The sequence below is a fragment of the Typopeltis vanoorti genome, chromosome 6 (assembly GCF_054136105.1).
Source record: "Typopeltis vanoorti isolate ZY-2024b chromosome 6, IOZ_Tvanoo_1.0, whole genome shotgun sequence".
Lineage (NCBI taxonomy): Eukaryota > Metazoa > Arthropoda > Arachnida > Uropygi > Thelyphonidae > Typopeltis > Typopeltis vanoorti.
In genome coordinates this window covers 7,450,038-7,465,946 of record NC_143554.1, presented here as the reverse complement: position 1 = coordinate 7,465,946, position 15,909 = coordinate 7,450,038, and the positions used below count along the sequence as shown (strand labels likewise).

Sequence of the window (15,909 nt, the reverse complement as noted above, 5' to 3'; positions counted from 1 at the left end):
AATATTTGAGGAAATACTGGAGACCACAGATATGATATCTTAGAAAAATCAGGGATGTCATCAAATAGCATCACTGGCAGTCATATTAAAAAAATTATGTTATTAGAATGGAAGTTGAGATTGTTAGCATCTAGAAAATGTGTGAGCACAGCTAATCAGAATGTAGTATGATCCATTAAACAGAACTGGTCATAAAAGTTTAGCAAAACAGATGTTTATTACAACATGGCAGGAAAAAGATCCACAAGATCAAGATTTAAGTGGATTGATTGATTGATATAGTAAGAAGTGCTGGAACACTGCAATCAAAAGAGAATTCCAATTAGTGCCTATAATATCATGGCCAAAGCTCTAAACCTGTTTTCAAGACTTAAAGAGACTAAATATAAAGAAGACTATTCAAAAAATTCGCAGCTAGCGAAGGCTGGCTTGAAAATTTTAAATCTAGGGCTGGACTAAAGAATGTGAAAATAACAGGTGAAGATGCTGCATCCACATTTCCTGCTGAGCTGCAGAAAATGATTAAGATTACCACCAAATTTTCAGTGTAGATGAAACTGGCCTCTATTGGAAAAAAATACCACCTAGAACTTTTATATCAAAAAAAGAAGCAGTGCAGCCTGGCTATAAAGTATCAAAAGATCGCTTACCTGTTATGCTTGGAGGGAATGCTAATGGAGATTTTAAATTGAAGCCGCTGCTTGTCTATCGAACTCAGAACCCAAGGACTTTAAAAGGATGTAACAAGAACTCTTTACCTGTAATTTGGCAGGCGAATCAGAAGGCTTGGGTTACCCAACGTCTATTCGAAGATTGGTTTATCTTATTTTTCCCTGGCAGTTTAAGCTTATTGCAAGAGAAATAACTTATCTTTCAAAGCTGTTTTGCTTTTAGATAACGCACCTGGTCATCCAAATTGTCTTAATGATCTGTGTGAGAATGTAAAAGTTTTATTTTTCCCACCAAATACGACATCATTGCTACAACCTATGGACATGGGTGTCATTGAAACTTTCAAAGCCTACTTTCTTAAAAAAACATGGTGTTGATACAGAAGATGTTAAAGAATTATTGGATTCAAATTCAAAAGATTTCAGTGACAACAATCTTGAAATTGAACAACGCACATATGAAGACAACGAACAAATGGAATGTGAAGATGAGGTTCCAAAGGAGATAACAGTCAAAGAATGGATGGAATATTTCACAGTTTAGAATCACTTAAGCAGCAAGTAATGGATATGGATCCAGATGTTAATCGAAGGATGCTTGTTTGCCGAGATCTGGGAGTCATTTTGCTTGTTATCGTAGAATTTATGCCGATAAGAAAAGAACTAAAACTGTTCAAATGACTCTTGATAATTTCTTTTGATAAAAATAATTGCTGTAACTAATGTAGGTACAAGTAGTTAATAAACATTTACTTTGCATTCATTTTTTATCTTTCCTAAAAGAGTACCATATAAAACGAACTATTAATACAGTAATTGATCATGGACAGATTATGCTTTTTTACCATTGATTATTATATTTGATTAACACGATTTTGATATACGCAGTAACATCGAGGGATTAATTAACTGTGTTAATCGAGGGATACCTGTATTTTCCATGTTCTGTCTGTTTTCATAGTTTATCTTTTTGTTGCTAATTTGTAATAGCATTTTTTTTTTCAATTTTGTTTAAGAATCTTTAAGACCATGAGATTTATTTAAGAGTCTAACACCACTCTGCATGAAGTCTAGAGCTGAGATCAACACCTACAGTTTTAATATCAGGTTTAATACCACTTGATTTCATAATGATTTCCTCCATATAGATGAGGAATAACAGTGGGAATAATGTACATCTTTATCTTACATCTGATTTTGTGTCAAACCATTTCATGTACTTCATTTAATTCTAATAGTTAATGTACCACTTAAGTATAGTATAAGCTGTATTGTTGTGTATAATGTTCTGTAGCATTTTTGAACAGCTTTTCTTTGCATTATCACATACCCTTTTAAGTATGTAAAATATAAATCCTTGTTATATTCCCATGATTTCTGTGCTTTTTCTCTTAAAGTGAAAATCTTATCTTGCCTATTTGGCTTGAATCCAGCTTTAGTTTGGCATCAGAACCATACAATCTAAGAGTTATGCAAAGTATATTTGCATAATTCTTAGAATTTGGTTTTAGTAATTGACTAAATTACTAAAACCAAATCAACAGTTTCATCACTTTAGAATGAAAGTCTCAGCATACATCATTAAAGAAATAATTAAAACCATATTGATGAACAGCTTCAAATCGCCCTTCAGACTGAGAATCCTATATAATACAAGTTCATGACTTACAAATGAACTTTACTGAGCCCTTTTCCTTATGAACTGGGAAGTAATAAAGTTTCTTTCAGTAACTTTATTACTATATAGGTCCTATATAGATTAATATAAGATTAATCTATATAATTATAAAAACTACACACTTCTCCTTTTTTAAAGGATTTCCTCTGTCTTCCATTTCTAATTTTTCTCCTAATTTCTGTTCATTCTTCACATATTTAAGATACAGAAACTATCACAATTTTCCTTCTGCTATGTTCTCTTTTTCCTTGTTCTGTACAACTGAATATATATCTGTGCATGCTCAGAAATAAAGCAAAGCCATTTCTGCTCTAATCTATTGTGTACTGACATTAGAAGTCTCACTGCTTTGCTTGGAATGCTGATAAGCTTCTTTTCATAGTGAAAGAAAGTTATAATTTCATTATAAAAATAAGTGGAATTTATAACATTTCTTTGTTTCAAAATGTTTATATGCTGAGGTACTTTAATTATTCCCACAACATGAATTACAGTCATAGCTTTCACTTTTGTCATAATTAATGTATGCATTAAAATTTTACAAATCCTGTGAACACACTTTAATAGTTTTGGTTATACCTAAACAATACTTCATTGGCCAAAATTAAAATATCAAAACATCTTGCTTGCAACATGCAAAAAGAAACAAATGTATAACTAACAGCTGTTATTTATTGGTAAGTGTAGTTTTCTTCAATTGTTTTTCCATTTTTTGAAAAATTTTAGTATTGAAAAATAATTCAATTATTAATTTGGCTTTTATTTATCGTAGTGTAGTGTAGTACCTTTCCCGGTACTTATGGGTACTACAGTAAATCTATTACAAGTCTGCAGAATTCCCTAACTAAATTTAATAACTGCTGTGTTATTAAATTTGGTATAAAAATCAGCAATAAAAAAAGCCAATAAAAATAGATAGTTTTCATTGGCTGCATTCTGAATGAAGAACTTATAAAACAAGTAAAGTATTTCAGCTATTTAGGCACAATTTTTAGTAAAGATGGCAATTCATAATGGAAATAAACAACAGAATTGGTAAAGCTGGTATGGTAGGAAGCAGCTGAATAAATTTATATAGAATAAGAAAGCAGTTAGTCAAATCACTAAATTAGCTGTATGCAAGACAGTGTTCAAACCATTTTTAACTTATGGATCTTAGAGCTGGTTTAGAAATAAAGCATTACACCAAAGACTGTAGACAGATATGAGGGGATCTGAAAACTATTAGGTGAGTGAACAGATAACATCAATAGCAGTATCATATTAAAAAATAAAAAAATATGAGAAAAGAATTTGACATTGTTAGCATTCAGGAATGTGTTCCACATCTAATCTCAGGTGGTATGGTCACTTAAACAGAAGGAGGAGAGGAAAGATTAGCAGAACAAGTGTTCTTTGCCAGGATGGCAGGAAAAAAAAGACCCATTATATAATGTCCCATTTACATCATATAACTAGTATTTTGAAGATATTTCTTCTGGGCACCTTGTCATGTGCCTTTTCCAGATCTATGATCTATAAATCTTAAATACAAATTATATTCCCAAGATTTCTCAACTGTCTTAAAGTGAAAATTCGATCATGACAACCTATACTGGGTGTTCGGGATAAATTTGACATATTTATAATTAATTATATTTTTCCGTAAGTTACATGTATTAACACACACTTCTCTTCATTTAAAAGTTTGGACCCTTCTTCATTCACATACAAGATGTCAGAAAGGATGGATAGCTGGAACCCACCTGAATCATGGAAGAGAATAACTTGTATCATGATGATTTGTGCCCGCCATCAAAATAAGGATATTACGACTGCTGCCCAATGCTTCCTGAATACAGTAAAAACAATCAGGCATGAACTAGAGACTTGCAATGGTGACTACGAGGATGTAGCAAGAAGAAAGATCCCTAGCAGACGATCTGATTGCGTTCGTACAGCAGAATTCCTCGCAAATCTGCAGGAACAGGTATTGAAGAACCCTGGCATTGGAATTCGGGCTTTGTTCGTGGAGTTGCTAACTGTAGTCAAGCCCTGGATAACAAGGGTAGGCAATGGTAGGCCGTATGTATGGCAGCAGGATTCGGCCCCTTGCCACACCTCTGGGAAAAGTCAAAAATGGTTGTCTGAAAATTTCTACGACTTCACCAGTCCAAATGTTTGGCCTCCAAACTCCCCAGACCTTAACCCCATGGATTATTTTGTATGGGGCGCAGTTGAAAAAGACACCAATCGCACTTCCAGTAATACAAAAGCCCAGTTAATGGATAAAATTAAAACAGTTTTTGCGGCCCTTCCCAGGGAGACTGTAGCATCAGCTTGTTCGAGGTTCCGAAGCAGAATTGAAGCTGTGATCGATGCTAATGGTGGTTATTTTGAGTAAATCTTGTTGATAGTATTGTAATTAACTCTGCCTGTAATGTTTTTTTGTCAATTCATTAAATTTAATAGATACAAAGAAGATTTTCTTTTTCCTTACGAAACTGTCAAATTTATCCCGAACACCCTGTATTTGCCTGAATCCAGCTTCTTCATCTCTAAGCTTCCTTTCCATATTTTTTTTTTTTTTTTCATATTTTCTTAAGTATACTTGCATAAATCTTACCAGGAACACTCAGCAGGAAAATTCTGGAATTGAGCATTTCTGGAAGAATCCAGAAATGCTCAATGACCCTCCCTTTCCCATTTCAAGCTTTTGATGGCTTTTTCTGCTTTAAGTATTGATATGTATTTAATTGCATTCCTGTGGAGTGTTTTCTACTGTCATGCTGCTACTGCTTCTTTCATTTAACAATCTCCAAATAATTACTCTAGACATATAAAACATCTTTATCTTCAGTTTTTCATGTCACCTTTATCATCTAATCTTTAAAGGTACTTGCGGCATGATTATAAATAATAAATTACATGATAACACAGTAATTAACTTTAATGAAATGAAAGTACAGATATGTTAAAAAACGTTTAATTTTCTTGACCAAAAAGCTCTGGAAAGACTTTTAATGGGATTATATTGATCAAGTGCATATAATAAACAAATATGTTATACCAACTAGTTTCACTAACTAAGGCTGTTTGGCATCTTCAGGGTACATAACTGATGTAAGGTACTAAAAAGTTTGCAACAGTTTTTTAAAACTGTTGCAAACTATAATCAACCGATTCCAATTATATTAAACAAAGAACAGAGCGCATACAATACATTCATAGAGCGTGCATGATTTCACTTGTTGTTATTTAGAAACGTTCTATAGTTGGCACTATAATTCAGTTCTGATAAGTTGAAGGATCTAATAAAAATTCGGGAGTGGAAGTCTTCCTCCATGTAAGGAATTGTGCTTCTATCCCACTCTATGGTATGGTTCGTTCTTGTGGCAGGGTTATCTTGAGTGGATAGAAATGCAGAATGGTCCATCGAATTTTCCTATTAGTTGTGTAAAATACATCCGTGTCTTAATATGGCATGTGCATTGCAGAAATCAATGCTGTTACTCATAGCCTACTCCACAATGGCAGTAGAAACTTCATTCACTTGTTGTGAACTCATTTGTTTGCAACCTCTTCTGGGTCTAACTCCCACCAATCCTGTTTCTTCAAAAAGACTAATCATTCTTTGCAGGGCACATAAAGATACTGGACCTCGTTAACATTTGTTCAAGAAACGAAGTTCACAGAGTAAAGCACCGGCATTCCAATTGTTTAAGTAGTACAGCTTCACAAGCAAACCACGCTGGGGGCAAGTTTAGTGCCGTCACTGTGAATGGAATTAACAACCATAATGAAAGGAAAAGTCCCATGTCCATCTTTTTAAACCCTCCTGGCACCCACCAAGTTGTGTAATATGCAAATTCCCATGCATTTGATGTTTACAGTGTCTGGTGGTGAATTTTGGAACTACCTTTTTCTTCCCTCAGATATCACTTCTGGATGACACAAGTCTTGCAAAGTTTTATAGCATTTGGATCATTGGATGGCACTCCACAATGCCCTAAACAGGGATAATTTTGATCATTCTGTACATCGATTGTTTTGACCGTTTCAAACTGTTAGTTCTTCAGAGACTAGACCTAAACTCTAATAGGGCAGAAACCTTCTTTTCATTGTCAGCATAGCAAAGTATGTTGGAACATTATATTTTGCATAAGTGAACTTGTTGTCAGTATTCTGAATTGCAGCTTTTTAGGTTCATTTACAGTATAAGGGTATCCATAATTAAACTTCTCCTATTCAGAGCCTTATATAGCTCGATCTAACAACCAGAATATAATCAAATTTGGATCAGTCTGATCAAGACATGGTATTCTGGGGGGGGGGGGGGAGTTGCTGATAGGAGGATATGGCACTGTTGTAACCTAGGAAGTCAAAAATAAATTGCATAAAATGAAGTTGAATATCTGTTTTGCTGGCATCATAAGAGCTATAAAGTAAAAGGAAACTACACAAATACATTTCTATTGATAGTCATGTTCATTATATGCCTCTTTTACCTTGTTGAAAGTTTATTTTTCACTTGGTTAGAATATAATAAATTTAGTTTAATCCTTTATCCAAGTGTGAGCAAACAAAGTTTGCACCTGAAAGTATCTTCAGGACTGGGGTAAGGTGGTGCAACACCAGGGCGACTCCTTGCAAAGGTGGAGCAAGCTACTATCAATCCTATCTTATATCTCACATAATGCAAAACACATCTCCTTGCAGATGTGTCTAATGTTATGCATTGAGGGAATGGCTGCTACCCAGACTAGTTTCGATCTTTATTGAGGTCTCTTCAGTGGGAGCCAGGCCCAAGTGGAGATACCAGCCAGAAGCATTAGCAAGGTCATCTCTACCTATAGGAGTTGCCAAATGGTGTGCCACCTTTTTAATAAATTACTCTGGATTTAGAGAAAGATGTTGAAAGTTTATTTTTCACTTGGTTAGAATATAATAAATTTAGTTTAATCCATTATCCAAGTGTGAGCAAACAAAGTTTGCGCCTGAAAGTATCTTCAGGACTGGGGTAAGGTGGTGCAACACCAGGGCGACTCCTTGCAAAGGTGGAGCAAGCTACTATCAATCCTATCTTATATCTCACATAATGCAAAACACATCTCCTTGCAGATGTGTCTAATGTTATGCATTAAGGGAAGGGCCACTACCCAGACTAGTTTCAACCTTTATTGAGGTCTCTTCAGTGGGAGCCAGGCCCAAGTGGAGATACCAGCCAGAAGCGTTAGCAAGGTCATCTCTACCTATAGGAGTTGCCAAATGGTGTGCCACCTTTTAAATAAATTACTCTGGATTTAGAGACCTCAATAAAGGTCGAAACTAGTCTGGGTAGTGGTCCTTCCCTTAATGCATAACATTAGACATATCCGCAAGGAGATGTGTTTTGCATTATGTGAGATACTAAAGATAGGAGTGATATTAGCTTGCTCCACCTTTGCAAGGAGTCGCCCTGGTATTGCACCACCTTACCCCAGTCCTGAAGATACTTTCAGGTGCAAACTTTGTTTGCTCACACTTGGATAAAGGATTAAACTAAATTTATTAACCTCTTTTACCTTATCGCATGATACTTGTTAAGTTATTTTACCTTAACGAGTGCAATGCATCAGCTGCTCTTAGTGAGTTTTTGAACCCACCAGAACTTGTGTAAAGGTCCTCTGTCAGCTAGATCGATGATTATTTGAAGTTTGAAGAAACAAGATCTTGGGAAGTCCAACACCTGGCAGAGGACAGAAACCAGTGCCACCATGAGTAATTGAACAGGTTTCCACCACAATTGTTGACAGATCGTATGAAAATGTTGCTTATGGTAACGGCTCCCGTGGAGTAGTGCAACAATTGAATATTTCATGGTATGGAAAGTCTTGTGTGCAGAATTATTGGATTTTATCCATACAAGATCAGTTGCATTGGTACCTTCTACGTGATGATTGTAATAAATGATATTCGCTTTGACGTTTCTGGTCAGATTGGAAGTCGATGATGCTTTGAAAAATTCTGCAGGATGATGAGGTTCATTTTTATATGAACAGGACTATAAACATCAGAATTGTTGAATTTGGACATCCAAATCACCCCCACGTGCTCCAGGAATTCCAATTACATTCACCAAAAATTAATAATTATTAGTCAAAAATTATTGTTTATGTGGCTTTACAGCAGATTTTGTAATAGGGCCATTCTTATTTGAGGACATCACTCTGACAGCACCAGTTACTTGTTCCGTTACTGCACAGAAATATCACAATATGTTGAAAAGTTTTGTCATTCTGCAACTTCAGCAACTATGATGTCTGGACTAGACCATTTTTATACAAGATGGAGCACCTGCCCAAATTGTACAACCAATACAGCAGTTTTTACAGCATCGCTTCACAGACGTAAGAATGATTAGTCACTTCTTTCCGGTTACATGACCACCTTGTTCCCTCCATGCGATTTTTGGTTGTGGGGTTACTTGTAGGCCAACGTCTGTCGTGGCATTGTCTTGAACTTGGCTCTTTCTTCTGCATATCTAAAAAGACAGGGCACAGTATACAACCCTGCTGTGCACCCCTTTTTCCACTCTAACACTGTCTGTTTCTCCAAAGACTGTTTTTACTGAAGCTTCTTAGTTGCCATACAGCTCTTATCAAGAGACTTAGATGTTCAGGTATTCCTGTTGATCGCATTATGATCTAGTCTGTTGTAATCCTTGCAATCAAAAGCTTTCTTATAATCAATAAAACAGATGAATACTTCCTTCTGAAATTCTCTTGTTCTTTCTATAATTCATCTCACTTTTGCTATCTGATCTCTAGCTCCTCTGCTAAAGCTTGCCTGTTCTTCTGGTATTTCTCTATTTATACATGGCTCCAGCCTTTTTTTGGATCATTTTCAGCATTATTTTACTTGCATAGGAAATTAAAGTGATGGTTCTATAATTCTCAAATCTTAGGGATTTTTTTTTTTTTTTTTTTTTTTTTTTTTTTTTTTTGAAACGGATGAATACTGATGTTTTCTAATCTCCATGCCAGTATATTTTCTTCCAAACCTGTTGACAAATTTCAGTCAACATATTCAATACTTCATTCCCAGCTGCTCTCATTAATTCCACTGACACTCCATAAGCTCCAGGAGCTTTTCCTTTTGAAATGTGAAGTGGCATCTGCAATAGAACAGCAGATGCCACTTCACATTTCATTGTCATGGGGTTCCTCAACAAATTCTCCTTCGGTATTATTATCTTTCTTGTACAAATCCTCTACATACTCTTTCCAACTTTTTTTTCACTGCTTCTTCTTTCATCAGACATTTTCCCAAATTACTTTTTTTGCAACTCCCAATCTAGGGATAAACTTCCATGTAACATCATTTATCTTTCTAAACTGATCTCTTGTTCTATCCTAATATTGCTTTTTACAGTTTCCTTGCACGTTTTGTTTAGATATATTTTTCTGTCTTTCATATCCTGTCTCTGGAAATCTGCGCTCAGTTGTCTTCTTCTTCTTTCCTCTGCTATTTGAATGGCTTATTCTGACAACTATTTACAATCTTTCTTACTTAGTCCTCTTTCCTGCTTTCATTACTGTACATCTTGTTTCTTTCTGCAGTTCTTATTCTCTTGCTGTTCTCTCCGAACTTTTTAATTTCTTTCCAATCTCTACTTTAAGAGTTTCATTTTTATGATTTAAATCAAATCTGATACTGTCCTTATGTTTTTTCTTAGTCCTTAATTTCAATTTAACTTCAGCTATCAAAAATTCATGATCTATTGTCGTGACGTTGTTCTCTTGATGTTCGAATCCGCCATCTTGTTAAAAGTCACTTTCATAAAATAAAGGAAAACTAATTGTAAATTGATCACTGATCTAAGGGTAGAGAAATTTCTATTATACTGCGCCACTCTATCCTTGGATAAATCTATATGAAATAGTGAGATCAATTCAAAATTAGTTAGCAGTCTTTTCACTCATTCAGGCCGAAGTATTTATTTTCTCTCTTTGGGATTTCCGCTAGATTCGAATTTTTGTGAACGGTGCAATAAAAAGAATTTCAGGCAAACACAACAGTTAGGTTAACAAATAAAGCATTTAATATAGGTCATATAACACTTACATAAATTTTACTTCTAATTTTAAACAATAGAAATAAGTCAAACATTAAGTCAAGTCAATTACATTAGCACAATCTTCCAAGTCTTCACATACACCTTTTTAGCTTCTGGGTTATAAAGTTTTTACACTTAAATGAATATAATAGAACATCCAATCTAATTAGTTTTCACACATTTTTCAGTCAAGCTATAAGTTCAAAATATTACAGGATCTAATAGCTGAAAGTATCTTTCAAACAATTCCTATCTCCAACTCTCAATCACGAAGGGTTTCCACATTTAAAGTTAATAATTCACTATGATAGACCTTACCGGAAATGGTTCCTAGAGCCTCTATTATGTTGTGAGCAACCTTCTGGAATATACTTATCACACTTAAAGAATAAAAACACATCTACAAAACTTATCCGCATTTATACTTAAAGCACTATCAATTACGCTTCAGAATTCTTGACATCAATTAGGGCACTTCAACTATCCTTATTATCACTCATAAATTAATTAAAACACTGTGAGGTTCTCTTTAGGGCAAATCAGAAATAAGCTGCAATACTAGATCAGCTGGGTTGATTCAGAATTCTTCCTTGAATGTTCAGCTTTTTACTTTATCCGATTGTAGCTTTAATTTTCCTTCTATTATTACTGCTGTTTTCAATTTCAGCCAACTATAAAATTCGTTACGTTCTTGCTCACTTATAAAAATTATCCACTTAACTCCTACCCTTAAGAACCTTTTATTTACTTCTACTTCTTTATTTTATCACCCTGCTTCCTTTCACTTCCAAGTTTCTGTCCCAACTCCTTACTTCTTATATTTTTTTTTATTCTCTCTTTAGCCCATGCTCTGTTCCACTCGCGCTCGTTTATTTCACGCGTCTCCATGACAACAGACAAACATAAACATTCTCGCCAATGTTAGACAAGGCTATACTACTACATTGAGTCATTACATACCGTTAAGCTTTATACACAAATAGGAATAATTAGAATATGTGCTTTTCAATAAATGTGTAGTTAATATTGCAAACACAAGTTTTTATAATATTGACATAACAATAAATAAAATAGCTTAATAATAATTAATACAGAATCTATTTACCATTAACACATTTCTTTGATTAAATAATTAATATAATTAAGGTAGTTATATGATATCAAATTATATTTACGTTATTTACATTAAATAATATTTACAAACGCAGCCTTTGTGATGGAAAATCATGTTGGATTCTGAATCAAATAACATTTATTCTATTTTCTACATAATTAGAATCCAACATTATCACACAGTCTGCACCAGGTAGTGTTTTTGCTTCTTTAGATAGCATTTCTCCACCTTTTGCTGGCAACAGTATAGTCTATCTGATTTCTGTATTCACCATTAGGTAAAGTCAATCTGTATAATCTTTTATGTTGTTGAAGAAAGCAAGTGTTTGTAATAAAGCAATGTTCTTGACACCAAACTCCAACATCCTTCCTCCTGCTTCATTTCTTAGTCCTGAACTAAATATGTCACACTTCTTGTGTGTGTGTGTGTGTGTGTATATACACACACATAAGATGTAACAGTTTAATTCCAGGAATGGCCACATATTGCCTATGTGGTGATTTGGTTGGAATTGTGTGAGTAATTGTGTTGGTACATCTTTTAACTAATGCATGCATAAATCTCAAGCTGATAGAGCCATTGGCTAGTTGACTATTGCAAAAACAATAGAGATCTGTGTGTAAACTTTGGTGTTAAAATGTGTGATTGAAACTCGGAGCAGCGTGTTAACATCAAATTTTGTTTGAAAATCAGCAAAACTGCTACCGAAATGCTGGAGTTGTTGAAAGTGGCATATGGTGTGGATGCTCTGAAAAAGTTGAGTATCTTTGAGTGGCATAGAGATTCAAAGGTGGGGTAGAAGATGTGAATGATGACCCCCAGAAGTGGACAGCCAAAAAAAAAAAAAAAAAAAAAAAAAAAAAGAGAGAGATGTCGGGTCGCAAATGTGAACAGAGTGCGAGATTTGGTACAGTCTGACAGACAATTAAGTATGCAATTAATGACTGATGAATTGAGAAACAGTTGGTAATTTTACCTGAAGAATTGGGTATGCGAAAGATTTCTGCAAAGTTTGTGCTTTGGATCTTGACAGATGAACAGAGCTGCAACAGCAGGTTCAAGTTGCGACTGATCTTTTTGCAAATAAGCACTTGTTTCCAAGAGTAATACAGTGGAAAACCCAGAGTTTGCCCATCTGAAAAAAAAAAAAAGCATTCATGTCACATTCACAGTTCAAGACCATGCTGGTGTGTTTCTTTGATCACAAGAGAATAGTCCACTATGAATTCATTGAACAGGAATAAATGGTCAACCAATAATGCTATTTAGAGGCACTGAAAAGATTGCGATTCTGTTCGGAGAAAAAGACCTGAATTGTGGCCTGACAAATGGATCATCCATCATAACAATGTGCCAAGCCATAGTATCCTCATCTTGAAAGAGTTCCTGGCCAGAAAATTGATTACCAAATTAGGTCATCCTGCTTATTCACTCGACTTAGCTCCCTGTAATTTCTGGCTGTTTCCAAAATTAAAGACTGCTCTAAAAGGACAAAGATTTTCTGACATTGCAGATATCCAGCATAATGTGATGAAGGAACTCAAGTGTATTCTGGAAAGAGTTCCAGGCCTGTTTCCAAAAATAGGAACACCGTCTAAACCAGTGTTATAAATGCACAAGGAGACTACTTCGGAGGCAACAGTAGCCACTGATGTATAGTTCCAAACGTAGGTTATTTGCAGGTACATTCTATAATAATGTACCTGTAAATAATGAAAAATGTTTTAATTGGGAATTAAATTGTCACACCTTGTGTGTGTGTGTAAAATTGCATAACTTCTTTGAAAAAATTTTGAAAAAAAAAGTATTCCGACAAGAATTCTAATTTTGCACTTTTGTTTCTGATTATTTTATTTCACTTTCAGGGTATAGTGAAAGCTCTTCAAGAATATCAGAGTCGATTAGTAGACCATAAAGTTTCTATTTTTGTGAGAAGAGCTGGTCCAAATTATCAAGAAGGATTAAGAGTTATGAGAGATGTTGGTATGTTTTCACTTGTAAGAGTATTGAAATTATAACACATGCATGTGCACACGCACACACATTTTTTGTTTAGATAATGCTGTATACATTGCATAAATTATTAATTTATTAATATATCAATGATATATTTAAGTACAACATTGAGAGCTCAGAAAAAAGCAAGAATCCAAGAACCTGAAAATTTTAATTGTAACATATATATATATATATATATATATATATCACCTTGCTGGAATTAGGAGATGTAGTTATGCATTTGCAACAAGTGATTATCAGTTACCTCATTTATGATTGTCATTAAATACTCACTGAAAATGGCAATGTTTATTAGCAGTCCTTTCATGGGAATGAATGCATTATTCATTGGAGTCAGAGCAGGTTTGTAATGAAGACATTGTGTCAAAATAGTTGGATCATTTGATGAAGAAAGTTGGTTTGAAGATGAACAGAAAAGCGGCAAGCCAGAAATAGCTCCTACTCCAGAAAGCATTATTAGAAATACCATGAGAAACACCCTTATTCAGAGTGAAATACTTAGTTTATCAACTTAAAATATCCTTTCCAGATCTCTGTTGTAGAACACTTTATCATATTTTTTGTGTTACAATGGTGTTACAAGGAAGGAAATGGCAGAATTCAAATTGGAAGCTCGTGAGCACTTTGTCTATAGTCCTGGCCTAACTGTCCATTGATTTGTTCCTTTATTCCCAGTAATAAAAAAATAAAATAAATAAATAATAAAAATAAAATAAAAAAAGCATCTGGAGGACAACATTTCACAAGTGATATTGAGGTGAAAAAGGCAGTGAATGATTGGAAGCCAATCTTCTTCTTCTTCTTCTACAGTTTCTCCCACTTAAGTGGGGTCACTGTTTGTTATGAGTCTCCTCCACACCTTCCTGTCTTGGGCTGTCGCCACATCCAAGTTCTTCATCTTCAAGTCCTCTTCTACCAGCTCCCTCCATCTCTTCTTTGGCCGCCCACGCTTCCGCCTTCCTTGCACATCCATCTGCATGACCCTTCTTCCCACATATTCGTCCTCTCTCCTCATCACATGACCAAACCATCTCAACCTTGCCTCCTGTATTTTCGCTCCTAAGTTCGTAACTTTCACTGTTCCCCTGACATAGTCATTTCTCAGATGATCCTTTCTGGTCACACCGCACTTCCACCTAAGCATTCTCATCTCTGCTACTTCCATCCTGCTGATGTTATTTTTCCTCAGGGCCACAGTTTCTATAGCATATGTCATAGCTGGCCTCAATACTGTCCTATAAATTTTGCCTTTCAGATTGATCGGCACCCTCTTATCGCATAACACTCCAGCCATCTCCCTCCAGTTCCTCCAACCCGCTTGTATCCTGCATCCCACTTCCTTCTCAGCTCCTCCATCTTTTGAAGCCAATCTGAAACAGAATTCTATGAGAAGCATTAAAAAAAAAGTTTATCCATGCATTGGAAAAATATTGTTTATGGCTATGATATTGAAAAATGGATTAATAAATATTATAAACCCATTTCTTAATAAATTATAAAGGCATTAATAAATAAATTAACAATTTTTGTATGTCTTGTGTTTTGCTTGTTCCCGGCAGGTTTTTCGTTCTTATTTTTTGAACAACCTTTTTACAGAATATCTGAAAAAAAAAAAAAAAAATCCTTGAGACTTGAATGCATGACTTTATAAAGGTTTTATGGCTTTCAGACATGAAATCTTTACAAAGGAATTAAGTCATAAAGATTTAATTTTATTTAATAAACTATTTTATATGATGATATTTCACTAGGGCTCTAACAAATAGCATCTTTAGAGTGAAAACAAACACATGTGACAGAACATCATGCAATTACCCCACTATATATGAAGAGGTGTATGTTTGTGTGGATTTGATTTCCTACAGTGTAGTGGTTAATGAGATAGTGGTGCTATTTTACTAGGGAATTCTTATAGAACAAGGTGGTTTCTTGTTGCCTTCCTTGTCCAATAGTATTCTGTGTTGGTAGGTATATGTGTTCACAAGGCCAGTTTGCCTGGTTTGAGGGACAAAAATCCTGACTTTCAGGATTTTTATCCTGAAATACAGTGTCCTAACTGGGACATCTGATTGGTATCCCTTGCTTGTCTTCTTATGGAAATTGCTTATATATCAAAGCCAAATGGCTGAGAGGAGACTTGCAAACTAGCCAGGAAATCTAATCTCCAGTCATTCACCATCTCTTAATGCTCTTTATTAGTAAGGACTCATCTGGATAACTAACGAACCAGAACAGGCTGGTAATATCATATTTAGCTTACCATAGCTGTTTAACTAGTTTTATACATTGCTTCACTTTCTTATATTTTTCTCTCAAAGAGAACACTTATTCTCTGTATTCTCTCAAAGAG

General features: G+C 34.8%; 1 protein-coding gene across 3 annotated transcripts in view; it reads left to right on the top strand.

The window, feature by feature from the left end:
• ATPCL (ATP-citrate synthase) overlaps positions 1 to 15,909 on the top strand; it is a 555,953-nt gene that overhangs the window by 229,222 nt on the left and 310,822 nt on the right. For all 3 annotated transcript variants that reach the window (XM_090394661.1, XM_090394662.1, XM_090394663.1), the window contains exon 12: positions 13,406 to 13,523. In XM_090394661.1, coding sequence (XP_090250787.1) covers positions 13,406 to 13,523 — 118 coding nt within the window. The remainder of the gene's footprint in view (positions 1 to 13,405; positions 13,524 to 15,909) is intronic.